This window comes from Cervus elaphus, chromosome 21 (genome assembly GCF_910594005.1).
Source record: "Cervus elaphus chromosome 21, mCerEla1.1, whole genome shotgun sequence".
In the NCBI taxonomy this organism is placed as follows: Eukaryota; Metazoa; Chordata; class Mammalia; order Artiodactyla; family Cervidae; genus Cervus; species Cervus elaphus.
Window position 1 is genome coordinate 74,469,369 of NC_057835.1, and position 17,872 is coordinate 74,487,240.

At 37.7% G+C, this 17,872-nt stretch overlaps 1 protein-coding gene across 1 annotated transcript in view; it reads right to left on the bottom strand.

Annotated features, from left to right (window-relative positions):
• Positions 1-17,872, bottom strand: part of DECR1 (2,4-dienoyl-CoA reductase 1) — a 41,180-nt gene that overhangs the window by 12,785 nt on the left and 10,523 nt on the right. Inside the window, exons 2-5 of the mRNA XM_043880014.1 lie at positions 9,742-9,944; positions 8,523-8,580; positions 8,312-8,398; positions 7,216-7,363 (exon numbers count right to left, since the gene is read on the bottom strand). Coding sequence (XP_043735949.1) covers positions 7,216-7,363; positions 8,312-8,398; positions 8,523-8,580; positions 9,742-9,944 — 496 coding nt within the window. The remainder of the gene's footprint in view (positions 1-7,215; positions 7,364-8,311; positions 8,399-8,522; positions 8,581-9,741; positions 9,945-17,872) is intronic.

Below are 17,872 nucleotides of genomic sequence, written 5' to 3' on the forward strand. Positions count from 1 at the left end.
GGATCTGGGAAAAAGAATGGAAGACCTACAAGAGCTAAAGAACAAACAAACAGAGATGAATAATACACTAGAAGGAATCCATAGCAGAATGACTGAGGCTGAAGAACAGATAAATGACCTGGAGGACAGAATGGTGGAAATCACTGCCACAGAACAGAATATAGAAAATAGAATGAAAAGAAATGAAGACTGCCTAAGAGACCTCTAAGTGAAGTCGCTCAGTCGTGTCCGACTCTGCGACCCCATGGACTGTAGCCCACCAGACTCCTCCATCCATGGGATTTTTCAGGCAAGATACTGGAGTGGGTTGCCATTTCCTTCTCCAGGAGATCTTCCCGACCCAGGGGTTGAACCCTAGGTCTCCGGCATTGTAGGCAGAAGCTTTACCGTCTGAGCCACCAGGGAAGTCCGAGGACAACATTAAACACCTCAACATTCACATTACAGGGGTCCCAGAAGAAGAGAGAGAGAAAGGATCTAAGAAAATATTTGAAGAGCTAATAGCTGAGAACTTCTCTAACATGGGAAAGGAAATAGTCAGCCAAGTCCAGGAGCACAGAAAGTCCCAGGCAGGATAAACCCCGGGAGGAACACACTGAGACACAGCGTAATCAAACTGACAAAAATTAAAGACAGAGATAAAGTGTTAAAAGCAACAAGGGGGAAAAGACAAATAACCTACAAGGGAACTCCCCTTAGGCTATCAGCTGATTTCTTAACTAAACTTGTAAGCCAGAAGAGAGTGGCATGATATATTTAAAGTGATGAAAAGGAAGCAACTACAATCAAGAATACTCTACCAAGCAAGACTCTCCTTAGGGTTTGATGGAGAAATCAAAAGCTTTCCAGACAAGCAAAAGTTAAGAGAACTCAGCACAACCAAATCAACTGTAAAACAAATGCTAAAGGAACTTGTCTAGGCAGGAAACAAGAGAAGGAAAAGATCTACCTATAGAAAATAAACCCCAAACAAGAAAATAGTAATAGGATCATATATATATTGATAATTAACTTAAATGTAAATGGATTAAATATACCAACCAAAAAACACAGACTGGCTGAGCAGATGAAAACATGTGCACATATGTACTTCCACTTACCACATCACTCTGCTTGATCCCCCAAACTGTATGTAATTATTGTATATTGTTAGGTTAATCATGTTCCCACTATGGCTTGCAACAGTAATTATCTTTCATTTTTTGTCTGGCTATTGATTGTGAAAACTGATCAACCTCTTTTACTATTGTAATTATGTAACCACTAAAACCATAATCACAGAAAACTAGCCAATCTGATCACACTGACCATAGTCGTGTCTAACTCAATGAAACTAAGCCATGCCGTGTGGGGCCACCCAAGACGGTCGGGTCATGGTGGAGCGGTCTGACAGAATGTGGTCCACTGGAGTAGGGAATGGCAAACCACTTCAGTATTCTTGCCTTGAGAACCCCATGAACAGTATGAGAAGGCAAAATGATAGGATACTGAAAGAGGAACTCCCCAGGTTCCTGGGAGGGATTGGGGGCAGAGGAGAAGGGGACGACAGAGGATGAGATGGTTGGATGGCATCACTGACTCAATGGACATGAGTTTGAGTAAACTCTGGGAGTTGGTGATGGACAGGGAGGCCTGGCGTACTGCGGTTCATGGGGTCACAGAGAGTTGGACACGACTGAGCGACTGAACGGAACTGAACTGAACCTTTACTCACTTAGTACCATTGTATCACGACTGGTCAACAGAAAATAGAAATCTATATCACCAAAAGTAGTATTTAATAGAAAAACCTGTAATCATTTTTAAAAATCCAGATGCATATCAGTATTACCTTGGAATTCTCTGAAAAATACAAATGTCCAGATGTTACTTGTTTGTTTTTTTTTTTTGGCCAGAGTTTCAGATATGTTTCTAATGAGCAGCGATGTTTAAAAACAACTGGACTCTATGAGGATCTTTTACTTTTATCTAGTTTCAAATTTTCTATTTTACATTCAGTGCTCCCATTTCATTTAGTTTGTTTTCCAATTTCTCCACCTCCTCTTTTTTTTTTTCCGATGTTCTTTCTCAAGCCTTTAACAAGCATTGTAGAAATTTTTTTGTATGCATATGTATATGAATAATATAGAGCTTCCCTGATAGCTCAGTTGGTAAAGAATCCACCTGCAATGCAGGAGACCCTGGTTCAATTCCTGGGTCGGGAAGATCCCCTGGAGAAGGGAAAGGCTACCCACTCCAGTATTCTGGCCTGGAGAATTCCAAAGATTATATAGTCCATAGGGTTGCAAAGAGTTGGACACAACTGAGTGACTTTCACTTTCACATATAAATAATATGTATAATATATATATTTTTGAAAATTTATGAATTTTTGCCCAAGTAAAAAATTTATGACATTTTTATTTCACCTGACTGACTTAGTATGAATAGAATGCTAGATTTCTAATTTTAAAAATAGATATGCAACAAGCAACAATGGTTTACTCTATAGCACAGGGAACAAAGTCAATATCTTATTATGACCTATAATGGAAAATAATTTCAAAAATAGTATATGTGTATCTGTATAACTGAATCACACAAGAAAAGAATCTACTTTTTGAAATTCAGTAATGTTTATCTTTTTGTCAGTTTTTCTAAATGGCCTATAGAAACCAAATAACAAATGAGATACAAAATTTTAAATATAGTTGTGTAGGATATAAGATTACTATAAATATAAAACTATTGTATTTAAATTATTAATGAAATCATTCAAGACACATCTATTTTTATTTTTTCTGCAATTGATTAAATAGTCTCAGAGAAATATTAATATGTCTCACTATGATTATATATTTTTTCCTTTCCCTTACATTTCTTCTCATCTTTGCTTTACGTATCTTTGTTTCCCTGTTGTTAGGTGTGTAATGGTTTATGATGTCTATTTCCTTTGTGAATTGTATCTTTTATCATTAAAAATATCATCTTTGTTTAAAAAAACAAAAAGATGGAAGAAAGAAAGATATTGTAAGTATTCTAAAATATTTCAAGGAAAACATGAGTATAATTAGAAATACAAAAGTAGAACCAAATAGAACTTCTAACATTAAAAAACATGTGAAATGAAAAATCAAATAAATGGTCTTAGCTGCAGAAGAAAAGATCCATGGTCTTGATTCGCCACAAATATCAAGCATGCAAAATAACAGACAAAGAAGGGATAAAAATTGATGCGGGGGGCGGGGGGGAAAGGCAGAACATCAATAAGCTGTGGAAGTATCTAGCATGTCAACATGTATATAATTGAAGTCCCAGAATAAAGGAACAGAAAAATCATTTGGAGAAATAAAGACTACAAATGTACTATATCTGGTAACAACTACAGCCTCTAGAGACCAGATAACCTACTCCTTTATCATTACTTCTTTTATTACCTAGAAAGGGTCTATGATCCTCTGGATCGCAGAAAAAGCCAGAAAATTCCAAAAAAAATCTACTTCTGCTTCACTGACTATGCTAAAACCTTTGACTGTGTGGATCACGACAAACTGGAAAATTCTGAAATTCTGAAAGAGATAGGAATACCAGACCATCTTACCTGTCTCCTGAGAAACCTGTATATGGGGCCAGAAGCAGCAGTTAGAATAGGACATGGAACAATGAGCTGGCTTGAAATTGGGAAAGGAGTACATCAAGACCGTATATTGTCACCCTGCTTATTTAACCTATATGCTGAGTACATCATGCAAAATGCTGGGCTGTATACTCACAAGCTGGAATCAAGACTGCTGGGACAAATAGCAACAACCTCAGATATGCAGATGATATCACTCTAATGGTAGAAAGTGAAGAGGAACTAAAGAGTTTCTTCATGAAGGTGAAACAGGAGAGTGTAAAAGCTGGCTTAAAAACTCAACTTGCAAAAAATGAAGACCATGGCATCTGGTCCCATCACATCATGGCAAATAGATGGGGAAAAATGATAGATGGGGCAAACAGTGAAAGATTTTATTTTATTGGGCTTTAAAATCACTGTGGACAGTGACTGCAGCCACAAAATTAAAAGATACTTGCTGCTTGGAATAAAAGCTATAAAAAAACCTAGACAGCATATTAAAAAGCAGAGACACTACTTTGCCAACAAAGGTCCCTATTGTCAAACCTATGGTTTTTCCAGTAATCATGTACAAATGTAAGACTTGGACCATAAAGAAGGCTGAGAGCCACAGAATTGATGTTTTTGAATTGTGGTGTTGGAGAAGACTCTTCAGAGTCTCTTGGACTGCAAGGAGATCAAACCAATCAATCCTAAAGAATATCAACCCTGAATATTCATTGGAAGGACTGATGCTGAAGCTGAAGCTCCAGTACTTTGGTCACCTAATGTGAAGAGCTGACTCATTGGAAAAGACCCTGATGCAGAGAAAGATTGAGAGCAGGAGGAGAAAGGGGTGACAGAGGATGAGACGGTTGGATGGTAACACTGACTCAATGGACATGAATTTGAGTAAACTCCAGAAGATAGTGAAGGACAGGGAAGCCTGGCATTTTGCAGTTCATGGGGTCGCAAAGTGTCAGACACAATTTAGCAACTGAACAACAACAGACTAGGAGGAGATATTGTAAATACATACTATTTCTCACAAAGTGCTCAGTACAGAGTCTATGAAAAATTTCTACAAATCAATAATAAAAAGGTAGAGCAAAATGGAACAACAGACTGGTTACAGATAGGAAAAGGAGTACATCAAAGCTGTATATTGTCACCCTGCTTATTTAACTTATATGCAGAGTACATCATGAGAAACACTGGGCTGGAGGAAGCACAAGCTGGAATCAAGATTTCCGGGAGAAATATCAATAACCTCAGATATGCAGATGACACCACCCTTATGGCAGAAAGTGAAGAAGAACTAAAGAGCCTCTTGATGAAAGTGAAAGAGGATAGTGAAAAAGTTGGCTTAAAACTCCACATTCAGAAAACTAAGATCATGGCATCTGGTCCCATCACTTCATGGCAAATAGATAGGGAAACAGTGGAAACAGGGGCAGATTTTATTATTTTGGGCTCCAAAATCACTGCAGATGGTGACTGCAGCCATGAAATTAAAAGATGTTTACTCCTTGGAAGGAAAGTTATGGCCAACCTGGACAGCATATTAAAAAGCAGAGACATTACTTTGTCAACAAAGGTCCTCTCGTCAAGGCTATGGTTTTTCCAATAGTCATGTATAGATGTGAGAGATGGACTATAAAGAAAGCTGAGCACTGAAGAATAGATGCTTTTGAACTGTGGTGTTGGAGAACATTCTTGAGAGTCCCTTGGACTGCAAGGAGATCCAACCAGTCCATCCTAAAGGAAATCAGTCCTGGGTGTTGATGGGAAGGACTGATGCTGAAGCTGAAATTCCAATACTTTGGCCACCTGATGCGAAGAACTAACTCATTGGAAAAGACTCCGAAGCTGGTAAAGATTGAAGGCAGGAGGAGAAGGGGATGACAGAGGATGAGATGGTTGAATGGCATCACCGACTCAATGGACATGAGTTTGAGTAAACTCTGGGAGTTGGTGATGGACAGGGAGGCCTGGCGTGCTGTGGTTCATGGGGTTGTGAAGAGTCGGACACGACTGAGCGACTGAACTGAACTGAACTGAAGACTGTCAGGTTACAGCATCTATAACTGACAGGAATTTTGGCAGAAAAAAAAAACTGGCTCCATCTTTTAAGAAGACTGAGCTAATATAATTTTAATGAAGTCCATAGAATTTTAATTTTAATCCAATGTGATGAGTAAAAATAGATCAAAGTCTATATTACAATGAAAGACAATAATGAGAAAAGAAAGGAGAGTCAGATAGAAATCAAGAATAACAAAGATGGGCAGGGGATGAAATAAAACAACCAAGACAGGGAAATACCAAGTGATGAGAGAGACCAAGATGAAGAAATAAACAGAGAAACAAAAGTGAAGAGTTGAAAGAGAGAGAGAGACAGACAGACAGACAGAGAGGAAGAGAGAAATGAGTAAGAGGTATGGAGAGAGGAAATCAGACACAGTGTGGACAATTCTCAAATACACTTGAGAAAGGATATAGTAAGAAGAGACACAAGGATCCTGGGAGAGAGAAGAGGTCAGCCCACACTTCTCTGTCTCCCCGCTCATTCATCCCTCTTAAAATTTTTTTTTTTAAAAAGCAAATTCCCTATCTCAATCATATTCACTTTGCTATAATAGGAATTGAAACATAAGGTTTCAACTTCAATATACAATGGGGAAAAGATGGAAGTTGTTAGCATATGTGTAGAATAAAAGTTAATGCCCCTCTAGAATCCTTCTGTCTGTTCCTACATCCTTTCTCAAGCTGATTTGAGAGTTATCCACACTGTACTCAAGAAGAAATTGATCTAATGAGACAAAGCTTTGAATCAACAGTAGGAAACTGATCAGCTCCATGCCATTCCCCTCAAGCCCCAAAGGACATCCTTCAAGTAACACAAGGATACTTCCTCCCCATCCTGGTTCAGAATACTCTATCAACTCTCGGAGAGAATACCTGCACCCTTCAAGTCCCAGCCACAGCCTGGTCAGGGGCAATGTCTTGCTCACCTCTGTCATTTGGGCATGCAGCGCAGGGTATGGTACACAAAAGTCATCAGTAAGTGTTAAGTGAATAAGTACACTGGTTCTAGACACACTGGTTTTTCCAGTGGTCATGTATGGATGTGAGAGTTGGACTGTGAAGAAAGCTGAGTGCCGAAGAATTGATGCTTTTGAACTGTGGTGTTGGAGAAGACTCTTGAGAGTCCCTTGGACTGCAAGGAGATCCAACCACTCCATCCTAAGGAAGATCAGTCCTGGGTGTTCATTGGAAGGACTGATGCTGAAGCTGAAACTCCAATACTTTGGCCACCTGATGCGAAGAACTGACTCATTGGAAAAGACCCTGATGCTGGGAAAGATTGAGGGCAGGAGAAGGGGATGACAGAGGATGAGGTGGCTGGATGGCATCACCGATGCATTGGACATGAGTTTGAGTAAGCTCCAGGAGTTGGTGATGGACAGGGAGGCCTGGCGTGGTGCAGTCCATGGGGTCACAAAGAACTGGACACGATTGAGCAACTGAACTGACTGTACAAGGACTGTCATTGCATCATTAAGTATCCCAGGGCTTAGCACAGAACCGGCACACAGTAGGGACCCAATTAATCTGTGAAGAATAAATAAACATACCTTTCTGGGCTTTGATTAGTTCTTTCCCAATTGCCAGAGTCACAAAGGCTGTGCCATTCAGAACTATGTCAGTTATTGTCTTCCAAGCATTAGGAGAGAGTCTTTCGGAGGGAGAAATAAAATTCCCTGCTGCGTTGTTTATCACAACCTAATAAGTGAATAACGCAAGTGACAGGAACTTAGATGAGGAAGAATATTTTTCCTAAAGGGCTTTTATTTCTGAAACTTATCCAAATAATATAGTAAAACTCAAGTTCATAGTCTGTTATGAAACAATACCGTGAGATTTGGTTCAGTTTTACCTTCTGTGAGCCTGAAAATTTCCTATTATTTACCAAATTTTGGAATTCTAATCCCTGTCTCAAAATTAGGGTAGAGTCTATTATTAAAAATATACATATAGATTAAGCATGTCTAGGATGTGATTATTTATTTCGAGGAATCTCAGTTAAAGTGCCTTTAATTTCTGGTATCATTTTGGCTTAATTTAGCTAATGAAATTCTTGGTTGATGACCTGCTTCTTCAATAACAATAAAAATTCCACTTAGTTCTATAGTCGATATTGATATGTCCAAAAATATATTTAACATAGAAAAGTGCTCTCTTTGAGACTACTGGAGAAATGGCCTCTTTCCAATATGTGAACCAAACAAAAGCAAAACATCCATGTATATCTCAGGTCTTATAAGGAGAAATCTGTAGCTTTTTTGTAGGTTTCCTTGTTTGTATTATTCTCCTCTATGGACAGAGATAATCGAAAATTATAAAGAAAAGCAAAGAGCATGAATCATTTAAACTAAATATTGTGCTCTTGGATAGCTACTCTTATTTCTTAATCTCATTAAATAAAGTGAAATAAAGTTTGTTCTATATGACTGTAAATGTATTTTTAAAGTATTCCTGAAAGGAAATAGTATAGCAGTCTACCTACTCTGTTCCCTAGCAAAAAGAGCTGGCTTGTTGCTAGCAAAGGAAAACAGGGGCTTCTTAACACAGGACTTGCTCAGCATCAATATTTTATTTCGTTAATACACCTTGGTAGGTGCTATCAACATCAAACACCTCATACCATCGCCTCATCACCATCAAACTTACATCAGGGTGTCCGAAGACTTTGATCGTCTCTGACACAGCGTTTTGCACCATATCAGGGTCCCTCACATCACACTGAATTGCATGAACCTGCAAAATAACAAAAAGAAAAAAGATTTCTACATTTTTTCAGACTTCTTAATCCATAAGCATGAGTTACTGACTTAAGCATGTTATAATTCCTAAATCTGATTTAAATAACTTTTTAATGTACCTTATTTCCAGTTTGAGAAGATATCTGTTCCGCAGTTGCTTTCAAAACATCAATTTTTCTAGAAATAAACACATGGTACTTTGTATGAGTTCTGAAATAACTTCATGTTATATTTTTCTTTTTAATTTCATAAATTAAGAAAGAGAATTTACAGCTTAAAGACATGCATTTTGAGGACAATAGAAAAGCTAAATCTATAAACAAGTTAGTTTGAGTGCATTTATTTTCCGGAAGTTAAATTTAATCAATTTTCATATATCTGACAATAATTGATAGAATTACTATTAAGCCAGTTCAATTTTAAATTATTTCCTTAATTATATTCTCTTCTATGTGTTTTCTTGCCCAGGCATACTTTAGAAGGACAATACATTCCTGGAATGATGTAAGCTGAGGTTAAACTATTTTTTAAAAATCTATGCTGTATATAAAATCTATGTTACCAGATTTTATACCAAATTGATGGGTTTGGACAACCTATATGTATTCAGAATCTTACAGTCTTCAGAAAAAAATATACACAAAAAAGCAATGTAAATCACATAGTATTACAAAGAAAATAATATATTAACACCCTTAAAAACACTGCAACATAAAAAATAAATGTTCTGGCCAATTTGCATTAAAAGAAACATCTGAAAGAAATTCCTTTGGGCCCTTATAAATTACACAGTGACTTATCCAGACTATTACTTAACCTATCTAAAAATTTATAGTATTCCAAACTGAAAGAAGGGATAGATTTTTTGGCCAGTCTCTAAACTTCTAACTTGAATAGCTATAAGATACAAGGAAATGCCTAAATAAATTCTTTCCACAAGGCCTCCCCCTTCCTACACTCATCACAATAGATGTTTTGAAATATTTGCCCATCTTATAGGAAATGGAAGCATTCTATCCTGGTGCAAGGTTAACTATCTACTGAATCAGTGATTATAATCACTCTCATTGAAAACAAAGGAGCCTCAATAGAGTACTTTATTACTTTATACACAGAAAAAATTCTGTCACTGAATTTATAAAGTATATTATCAGTTCCATCATCAATCATTACTCCTATCATCACAAATAATAACTGACTTTTTCCAAGGAGATTTAAATAATCTGAAGAATATTTCATAGGGATCAAACAAATCTGGCAAAAAGTGTTTTCAACACTGTAGCACAGAATTATTCCATCAATGGACTCTTGACAGGCAACTCACTGAGACTCACTTACCGGCTGGCTATCACACACTGAGCACCCAGGCTGGACAGATAAGTTGTCATTCCTTTTCCAAGGCCAGTGCCTCCCCCGGTAATAAATGCCACTTTTCCTTGAAAACTATTGGGTGGTAGCATCACTTTTGGAAAAGGTGGAAAGAATTTAGACCACACAGCTTCATTGTTTTGATATAATGTTTTTGTTCCATAACTGAAAAACTAATAGAAAAAAAATGAATTGAAATATGCATACTTGTATTCCCACAAAAGATATGAGTTTTTAAATTTATTCTTTAATATTAGTCAAATTCTTGGATTAACACAAACACTGTAAACATACTGGTACTGTATTTAATCAATTTTTATACTTTTTCTGTTGGAATGTTAAGTAACATAGAATGCTTTAAAGCATGGGCTTTGGAGCTAGTCTACACAGGAGAGAACTTTCTCCCTAATCATACAACCTTCAGCGGTTATTTAATCTCTATTTGCCTCAATTTCTTCTATAATTGGAAATAATGACAGAACCTTCCTCACAGGTCATTATAAGGATTTCATGAGACAATATAAACAATAAACTTAGAAAATTGTATAGCACATAGAAAACGTGTTATATATGCTGGCATTGTTAGTTTATGTGTTTAGTTTCAAGTTAACTTAAAAAGAGCTTAAAGCATGTTTGTCTTTTAACAAGAACAACTTGGAAAAAAATCACACTCCATCTTTTGAATCACTTAAGAACATTATAAAAGTCCTCTATAAGGTTTATCAAATCAAATGCCTCTTCTCATGTTGTCTTTGAATAATAAATTTAGAACGGGAAAAAATACTTGTAATAATTAAAATGGGGGAAAATATAAAATCATTTTCGACTAAAAAAGTATTTGCACTGCTCTATCTTATATTTTACAGCTACTCATGTTGCTTATTGAAAACACTGCTATTCTCTCATTTTTAATTATGAAAACAAACTTTTAAGTGTTAAACACAGTAACAGATAAAGAGCCAATAATATTCATTAAGAGTTTACCACGTATCAGGATTAGAAACTAATTGTCACCACCCCATGAAATAGGTATTATTTTTATCCCCATTGTACAGGAGGGGCCCAGAGAAGTTAAATATGTTGCCCAAGTTGCAAAACCAAGATTATAAAACCTTGCATGTTGTCTCTCTATATTCATTGAGATCCTACTGAGTTTAATGATCACACTATTTGGGTATCTGATATTCCCCATCAGGTCATGGTTGTAAGATTAAAACTTCAGAATATATAATTTCCCACTAGAGCATTCTTATACATTAAATGGGCTGTCATTATTTGTCTTGAGATATCTAGAAATTTACTGTAAAGAAATAGAAATGTAGTCAATAACTTAGGATAAGGCTATTCACAAGCAGAAATTGAACAAGAAAATGCTTATAATATGATGAGGGAAAAAAAGAGAAATATACGGGATGTCCTGAACTATAAATAAAAATATATGCTTAGAAAAATGACTAGAAGGAAATAACAACAGTAAGTAGTGGATTCAATATTTGCCAAGTGCCAGGTCTACTTAGGACTTTCTACAACCCTATAAGGTAAACTGTATTGTTACAATAGAGTGGGAAAGACTAGAGATCTCTTCAAGAAAATTGCAGATATCAAAGGTACATTTCATGCATGCATGAGGACAATAAACGACAGAAACAGCAAGGACCTAACAGAAGCAGAAGAGATTGCAAAGTGGAAAGAATACAGAAAAAAGAATTATACTAAAAAGGTCTTAACAACTCAGATAACCATGATGGTGTGGTCATTCACCTAGAGTCATACGTCCTGGAATGTGAAGTCAAGTTGGCCTTAGGAAGCATTACTATGAACAAAGCTAGTGGAGGTATTGGAATTTCAGCTAAGCGATTTCAAATCCTAAAAGATGATGTGGTTAAAGTGCTGCATTCAATATGTCAGCAAACTTGGAAAACTCAGCAGTAGCCACACAGCTGGAAAAGATCAGTTCTCATTCCAATACCAAAGAAGGGCATTGCCAAAGAATGTTCAAACTATTGTACAATTTCACTCATTTCACGTGTTAGTAAGGTTAAGGTCAAAATCCTTCAAGCTAGGCTTCAGAAGTACGTGAACCAAGAACTTCCAGATGTACAAGCTGGTTTAGAAAGGCAGAGGAACCAGAGATCAAATTGACAATATTTGTTGGATTATGGAGAAAGCAAGGGAATTCCAGAAAAACATCTACTTCTGCTTCATTGACTCTGCCAAAGGACAGACTGGATCACAACAAACTGTAGAAAATTCTTAAAGAGATGGGAGTACCAACTACCTTACCTGACCCCTGAGAAAACTGTATGTGGGTCAAGAAGCTACAGTTAGAACTGGGCATGAAACAGCTGACTGGTTCAAAATGGAGAAAGGAGTATGACAACGTTGTATATTGTCACTCTACTTATTTAAATCTATGCAGAGAACATCATGAGAAATGCCAGGCTGGATGAATCACAAGCTGGAATCAAGATCTCCAGGAGAAATTACAACAACCTGAGATATGCAGACTGTAACACTCTAAAAGGAAGAATTAAGAGCCTCTTGATAAGGGTGAAAGAAGAGAGTTAAAAAGCTGGCTTGAAACCCAGCATTCAAAAGACTAAGATCTTGGCATCTAGTCCCATCACTTCATGGCAAATACAAGGAGAAAAAGTGGATGCAATGACAGATTTTATTTCCTTGGGCTCCAAAATCACCAGGGATAGTGACTGCAGCCATGAAATTAAAAGACACTTGCTCCTTGAAATGGAAGTTATGCCAAACTTAGACAGTGTATTAAAAAGCAGAGACATTACTTTGCTGACAAAGGTTCATATGGTCCAAGTTAAGGTTTTTCCAGTAGTCATGTATGAATGTGACTGTTGGACCATAAAGAAAGCTGAGAGTCAAAGAACTGATGCTTTTGAATTGTGGTGCTAGAGAAGGCTCTTGAGAATCCCTTGGACTGCAAGGAGATCAAACTAGTCAATGCTAAAGGAAATCAACTATGAATATTTATTGGAAGGACTGATGCTTAAGCTGAAGTTCCAATACTTTGGCCACCTGATGTAAAGAGATTGGAAAAGACCTTGATCCTGGGAAAGACTGAAGGCAAAAGGAGATGTGGGCAACTGAGGATGAGATGGTTAGATACCATCACCAACTCAATGGCCATGAATTTGAGCAAATTCCAGGAGATAGTTGAGGACAGAGGAGCTTGGCATGCTGCAGTCCATGGGGTCACAAAGAGTTGGAGACAACTTAGGGGCCAAAAACAACAACAACACTGTTACTCCAATTTTACAGATGAGAAAACTGAAGCACACAGGTAGGTCAAGTAACTAACTTTCAGAGGCAAATAATGAAAGTAGTAAAGATTCAAATCTAAGATGTATCTGACTTCATTCATTACCTTTCACAGTCATCATGTATGACTAGGTGATGGGATAATAGAAAATTATTTGTTCTTTTTGTTAGGTTGGTTGATTTTGAGTAATTTCAAATTTTATTCAATAAATATTAATATGATTTGATTTTTAAACCAGGGGGAAAAAGTTACTGAAGGATAAAATTTGAAAATGTATATAAATGATAAAGAAAAATGTGCAGATCTGGTAATCTTCCAAGCTGTTCATTATATTTCCTTTAGTTTCATGTTGACAAAGCCTTGAAGGACTTCTTATCTCTCCTTGTTATTCTCTGGAACTCTGCATTCACTTGGATATATATTTCCTTTTTACCTTTGCCTCTCGCTTCTCTTTTTTGTCAGCTATTTGTTAAGGCCTCCTCAGACAACCACTCTGCCTTCTTGCATTTCTTTTTCTTGGGGAAGGTTTTGGTCATCACCTCCTGTACAATGTTACAAACCTCCGTCCATAGTTCTTCAGCCATTCTGTCTACCAGATCTAGTCCCCTGAATCTATTCATCACCTCCACTGTATAATCATAAGCAATTTGAATGCACTAATGGCTTTCCCTACTTTCTTCAAATTGAGTCTGAATTTTACAATAAGGAGCTGATGATCTGAGCCACAGTAAGCTCCAGGTCTTGTTTTTGCTGACTGCATAGAGCTTCTCCATCTTTGGCTACAAAGAATATAATCAATCTGATTTCAGTATTAACCATCTGGTGATGTCTATATGAAGAGTCGTCTCTTGTGTCATTGGAAAAGGGTGTTTACTATGACAAGTGTGTTTTATTGGCAAAACTCTGTTAGCCTTTGCCCTGCTTCATTTTGCACTCCAAGGCCAACCTTGCCTGTTATTCCAGGTATCTCTTTACCTTCTACTTTTGTATCCAGTCCCCTATCATGAAAAGGACATCTTTTTTTTTTTTTTTTTTTGGTGTTAGTTCTAGGAGATCTTGTAGGTCTTCATAGAACCATTCAACTTCAGCTTCTTTGGCATTAGTGGTTGGGGCATAGACTTGGATTATTGTGATGCTGAATGGTTTGCCTTGGAAACAAACTGAGATCATTCTATCATTTTTGAGATTGCATTCAAGTCCTGCATTTTGAACTCTTTTGTTGACTATGATGGCTACTCCATTTCTTCTAAGATTCTTGCCCACAGTAGTAGATATAATGGTCACCTGAATTAAATTCTCCCATTCCTGTCCATTTTGTTCACTGACTCCTAAAATAATGATGTTCACTCTTGCCATCTCCTATTTGACTGCATCCAATTTACCTTGATTAGCATGCATGCACACAAACGGTGGAGTAAGGTAACACCTGAGCCTGAGTTGACTCAACACTGCCCACAACAGGTCCAGAGACCTTCCTACAGATATTGGATGACTTTCTGAGCAAGGAGATTGAAGAAAACTGTATGGAGAGGAAAACGGAGGAATCACAAGGATATTCTTCATAGTGCCACTCTCTATATATTTTTCTCTTTTTTCTCATATGTTCTTATGTTGTCCTTTCTTTACTACTCCATTAACTTTCACTTTTTAACCTACTTTTTCCAATTTTAAAACATCTTATTTTTTAAAAATTCATTTCATTTTTTCACTGTTTTTAGGGTACTATGTAGTTATACTGCATTTCCCCCCATGCTTTCATTTTGCATTTTTGCTAGTCAAGTTTTTACTATACATTTTCACTTAGGGGCTTGTTTACTGGCTTGATTGCTCTCTTCTTTTTTGACTCTAGTTTTTATCCTTTTTTCTGTTTTCTCTCTTCTTTTTATAAGTGTGTGAGTTTCTTTGGGTGTTATTGGCTACTGAGTGTTGCTTTCACCATTGGTCCTGGGGTTTTGTCTTTTGTGCCGCAGGGCCTATGAAGTCTTGCTGCTACAGTTAAGGGTCAAGCCTGAGCCCCCGAGGTGGGAGACCCGAGTCTAGGACTTGGGACCACCAGAGCACTCCCAACTTCATGGAACATTAATCGATGAGAGCTCTCCCAAAGGCCTCCCACCTCAACACTAAGACCAAGCCCACCCCAAAGCCAGCAAGCTCCAAATGTCTCATGCCAGTACTTTAGCAAAAGAGGAACACAACTTTTCTCACTAGCAGAAAGACTGTGGAAAGCCTCACCAAGGCACAGACACCCAAAAAACATGACTGGAAACGGCACTACCCTTCAGAGAGACAAGGCCCAGCTCCATGCACCAGAACACACCACACATTCCCCCAGGCAAGAGACTTTCACAAGGCACTGGTCCAACTCCACCCACGAGAGGCAGACTCCACAACTGAGATGAACTATGACCTACCACCAGGCAGAAAGGAGACTCCAAACCCAGTAAGTTAAATAAAATAACAAGAGAAACATGCAGGAAATTTAAGGACCATGGTAAAAAAAAAAAAAAAAAACAGAAAAACAAGGCCAAAAAAATGAGGAGGAAATAAACAGCTTACCTGAAAAAGAATTCAGAGTAATGAAAGTAAAGACAATCCAAAGTCTTGGAGATAAAATGAAGGCACAGATAAGTAGACTGGAGGCATGGATCAAGAAGATACAAGAAAAAGTTAACGAGGACCTAGAAGAATTAAAGAATAGACAATCAGCAATGAACACAATAATTGAGATTAAAAATACACTAGCAGGAAACAACAGCAGAATAACTGAGGCAGAAGAACAGACAAGTGAACCGGAAAGTAGAATGGTAAAAATAAGTGAAGCAAAGCAGAATAAAGGGAAAAGAATAAAAAGAAATGAGGAAGTCTCAGAGATATCTGGGACAAGATTAAGTGGACAAACATTCGAATTATAGGGGTCCCAGAAGAAGAAGAAGAAAGAAAAGAAATGGCATGAAAAAATATTTGAGATTAGAGTTGAAAACTTCCCTAACACTGGAAAGGAACTAGCCTGCCAAGACCAGGAAGCCCAGAGAATCCATACAGGTTAAACCCAAGGACAAAAACCCAAGACACATATTAATCGAACTAACGAAAATTAAATACAAAGAACAAGCATTAAAAGCAGCAAGGGAGAAGCAACAAATAACTTACAAGGGGATCCCCCTAAGGCTAACAGTTGATTTTTCAACAGAAACTCTGTAGGCTAGAAGGGAATGGGAGGCTATACTTAAAGTGATAAAAGGGAAAAAACCTACAACCAAGATTACTCTTTTTAGCAAGGATCTCATTCAGATTTGAAGGAGAAATCAAAAGCTTTACACTCAAGCCAAAGTTAACAAAATTCAGCACCACCAATCCAACGTTACAACAAATGCTCAAGAACTTTTCTAGACAGGAAGTACAAGAGAAAGAAAAGGTCTACAAAACCAAACAATACAAGACAGTAAATGGTAATAGGATCGTGTGTGTGCATCCTCAGTCACGTCAGTCATGTCTGACTCTTTGCATCCCTGTGGACTGTAGCCTGCCAGGCTTCTCCACCCATGGAGTTCTCCAGGCAAGAATACTGGAGTGAGTCCCCATGCCCTCCGACAAGGGATCCTCCCAACCCAGGGACCAAACCCATGTCCCTGCATCTCTTGCACTGCAGGCAGATTCTTTACTGCTCATTCACCAGGGGAGCACAGACATAACAATAATTATCTTAAATGTAAATGGCCTAAATGCTCCAACCAAAAGACACAGAATGGATACAAAAACAAGACCCCTATATGTGTTATCTACAAGAGGTCCACTTTATTTATTTTTTTATAGCTTTTTTTTCATTTATTTTTATTAGTCAGAGGCTAATTACTTTACAATATTGTAGTGGTTTTTGTCATACATTGACATGAATCAGCCATGGATTCACATGCATTCCCCAACCCGATCCTCCATCCCACCTCCCTCTCTACTTAATCCCTCTGGGTCTTCCCAGTGCACCAGGCCCAAGCACTTGTCTCATGCATCTAACCTGGGCTGGTGATCTGTTTCACCCTAGATAATATACATGTTTCGATGCTGTTCTCTTGAAACATCCCACCCTCGCCTTCTCCCACAGAGTCCAAAAGTCTGTTCTGTACATCTGTGTCTCTTATTCTGTTTTGCATATAGAGTTATCATTACCATCTTTCTAAATTCCATATATATGTGTTAGTATACTGTAATGGTCTTTATCTTTCTGGCTTACTTCACTCTGTATAATGGGCTCCAGTTTCATCCATCTCATTAGAACTGATTCAAATGAATTCTTTTTAACGGCTGAGTAATATTCCATGGTGTATATGTACCACAGCTTCCTTATCCATTCGTCTGCTGATGGGCATCTAAGTTGCTTCCATGTCCTGGCTATTATAAATGACCCAATCAAAAAATGGGCCAAAGAACTAAACAGACATTTCTCCAAAGAAGACATACAGATGGCTAACAAACACATGAAAAGATGCTCAACATCACTCATTATCAGAGAAATGCAAATCAAAACCACAATGAGGTGCCATTACATGCCAGTCAGGATGGCTGCTATCCAAAAGTCTACAAGCAATAAACGCTGGAGAGGGTGTGTAGAAAAGGGAACCCTCTTACACTGTTGGTGGGAATGCAAACTAGTACAGCCGCTATGGAGAACAGTATGGATATTCCTTAAAAAACTGGAAATAGAACTGCCATATGGCCCAGCAATCCCATTTCTGGGCATACACACCGAGGAAACCAGATCGGAAAGAGACACGTGTACCCCAATGTTTATAATAGCACTGTTTATAATAGCCAAGAGAT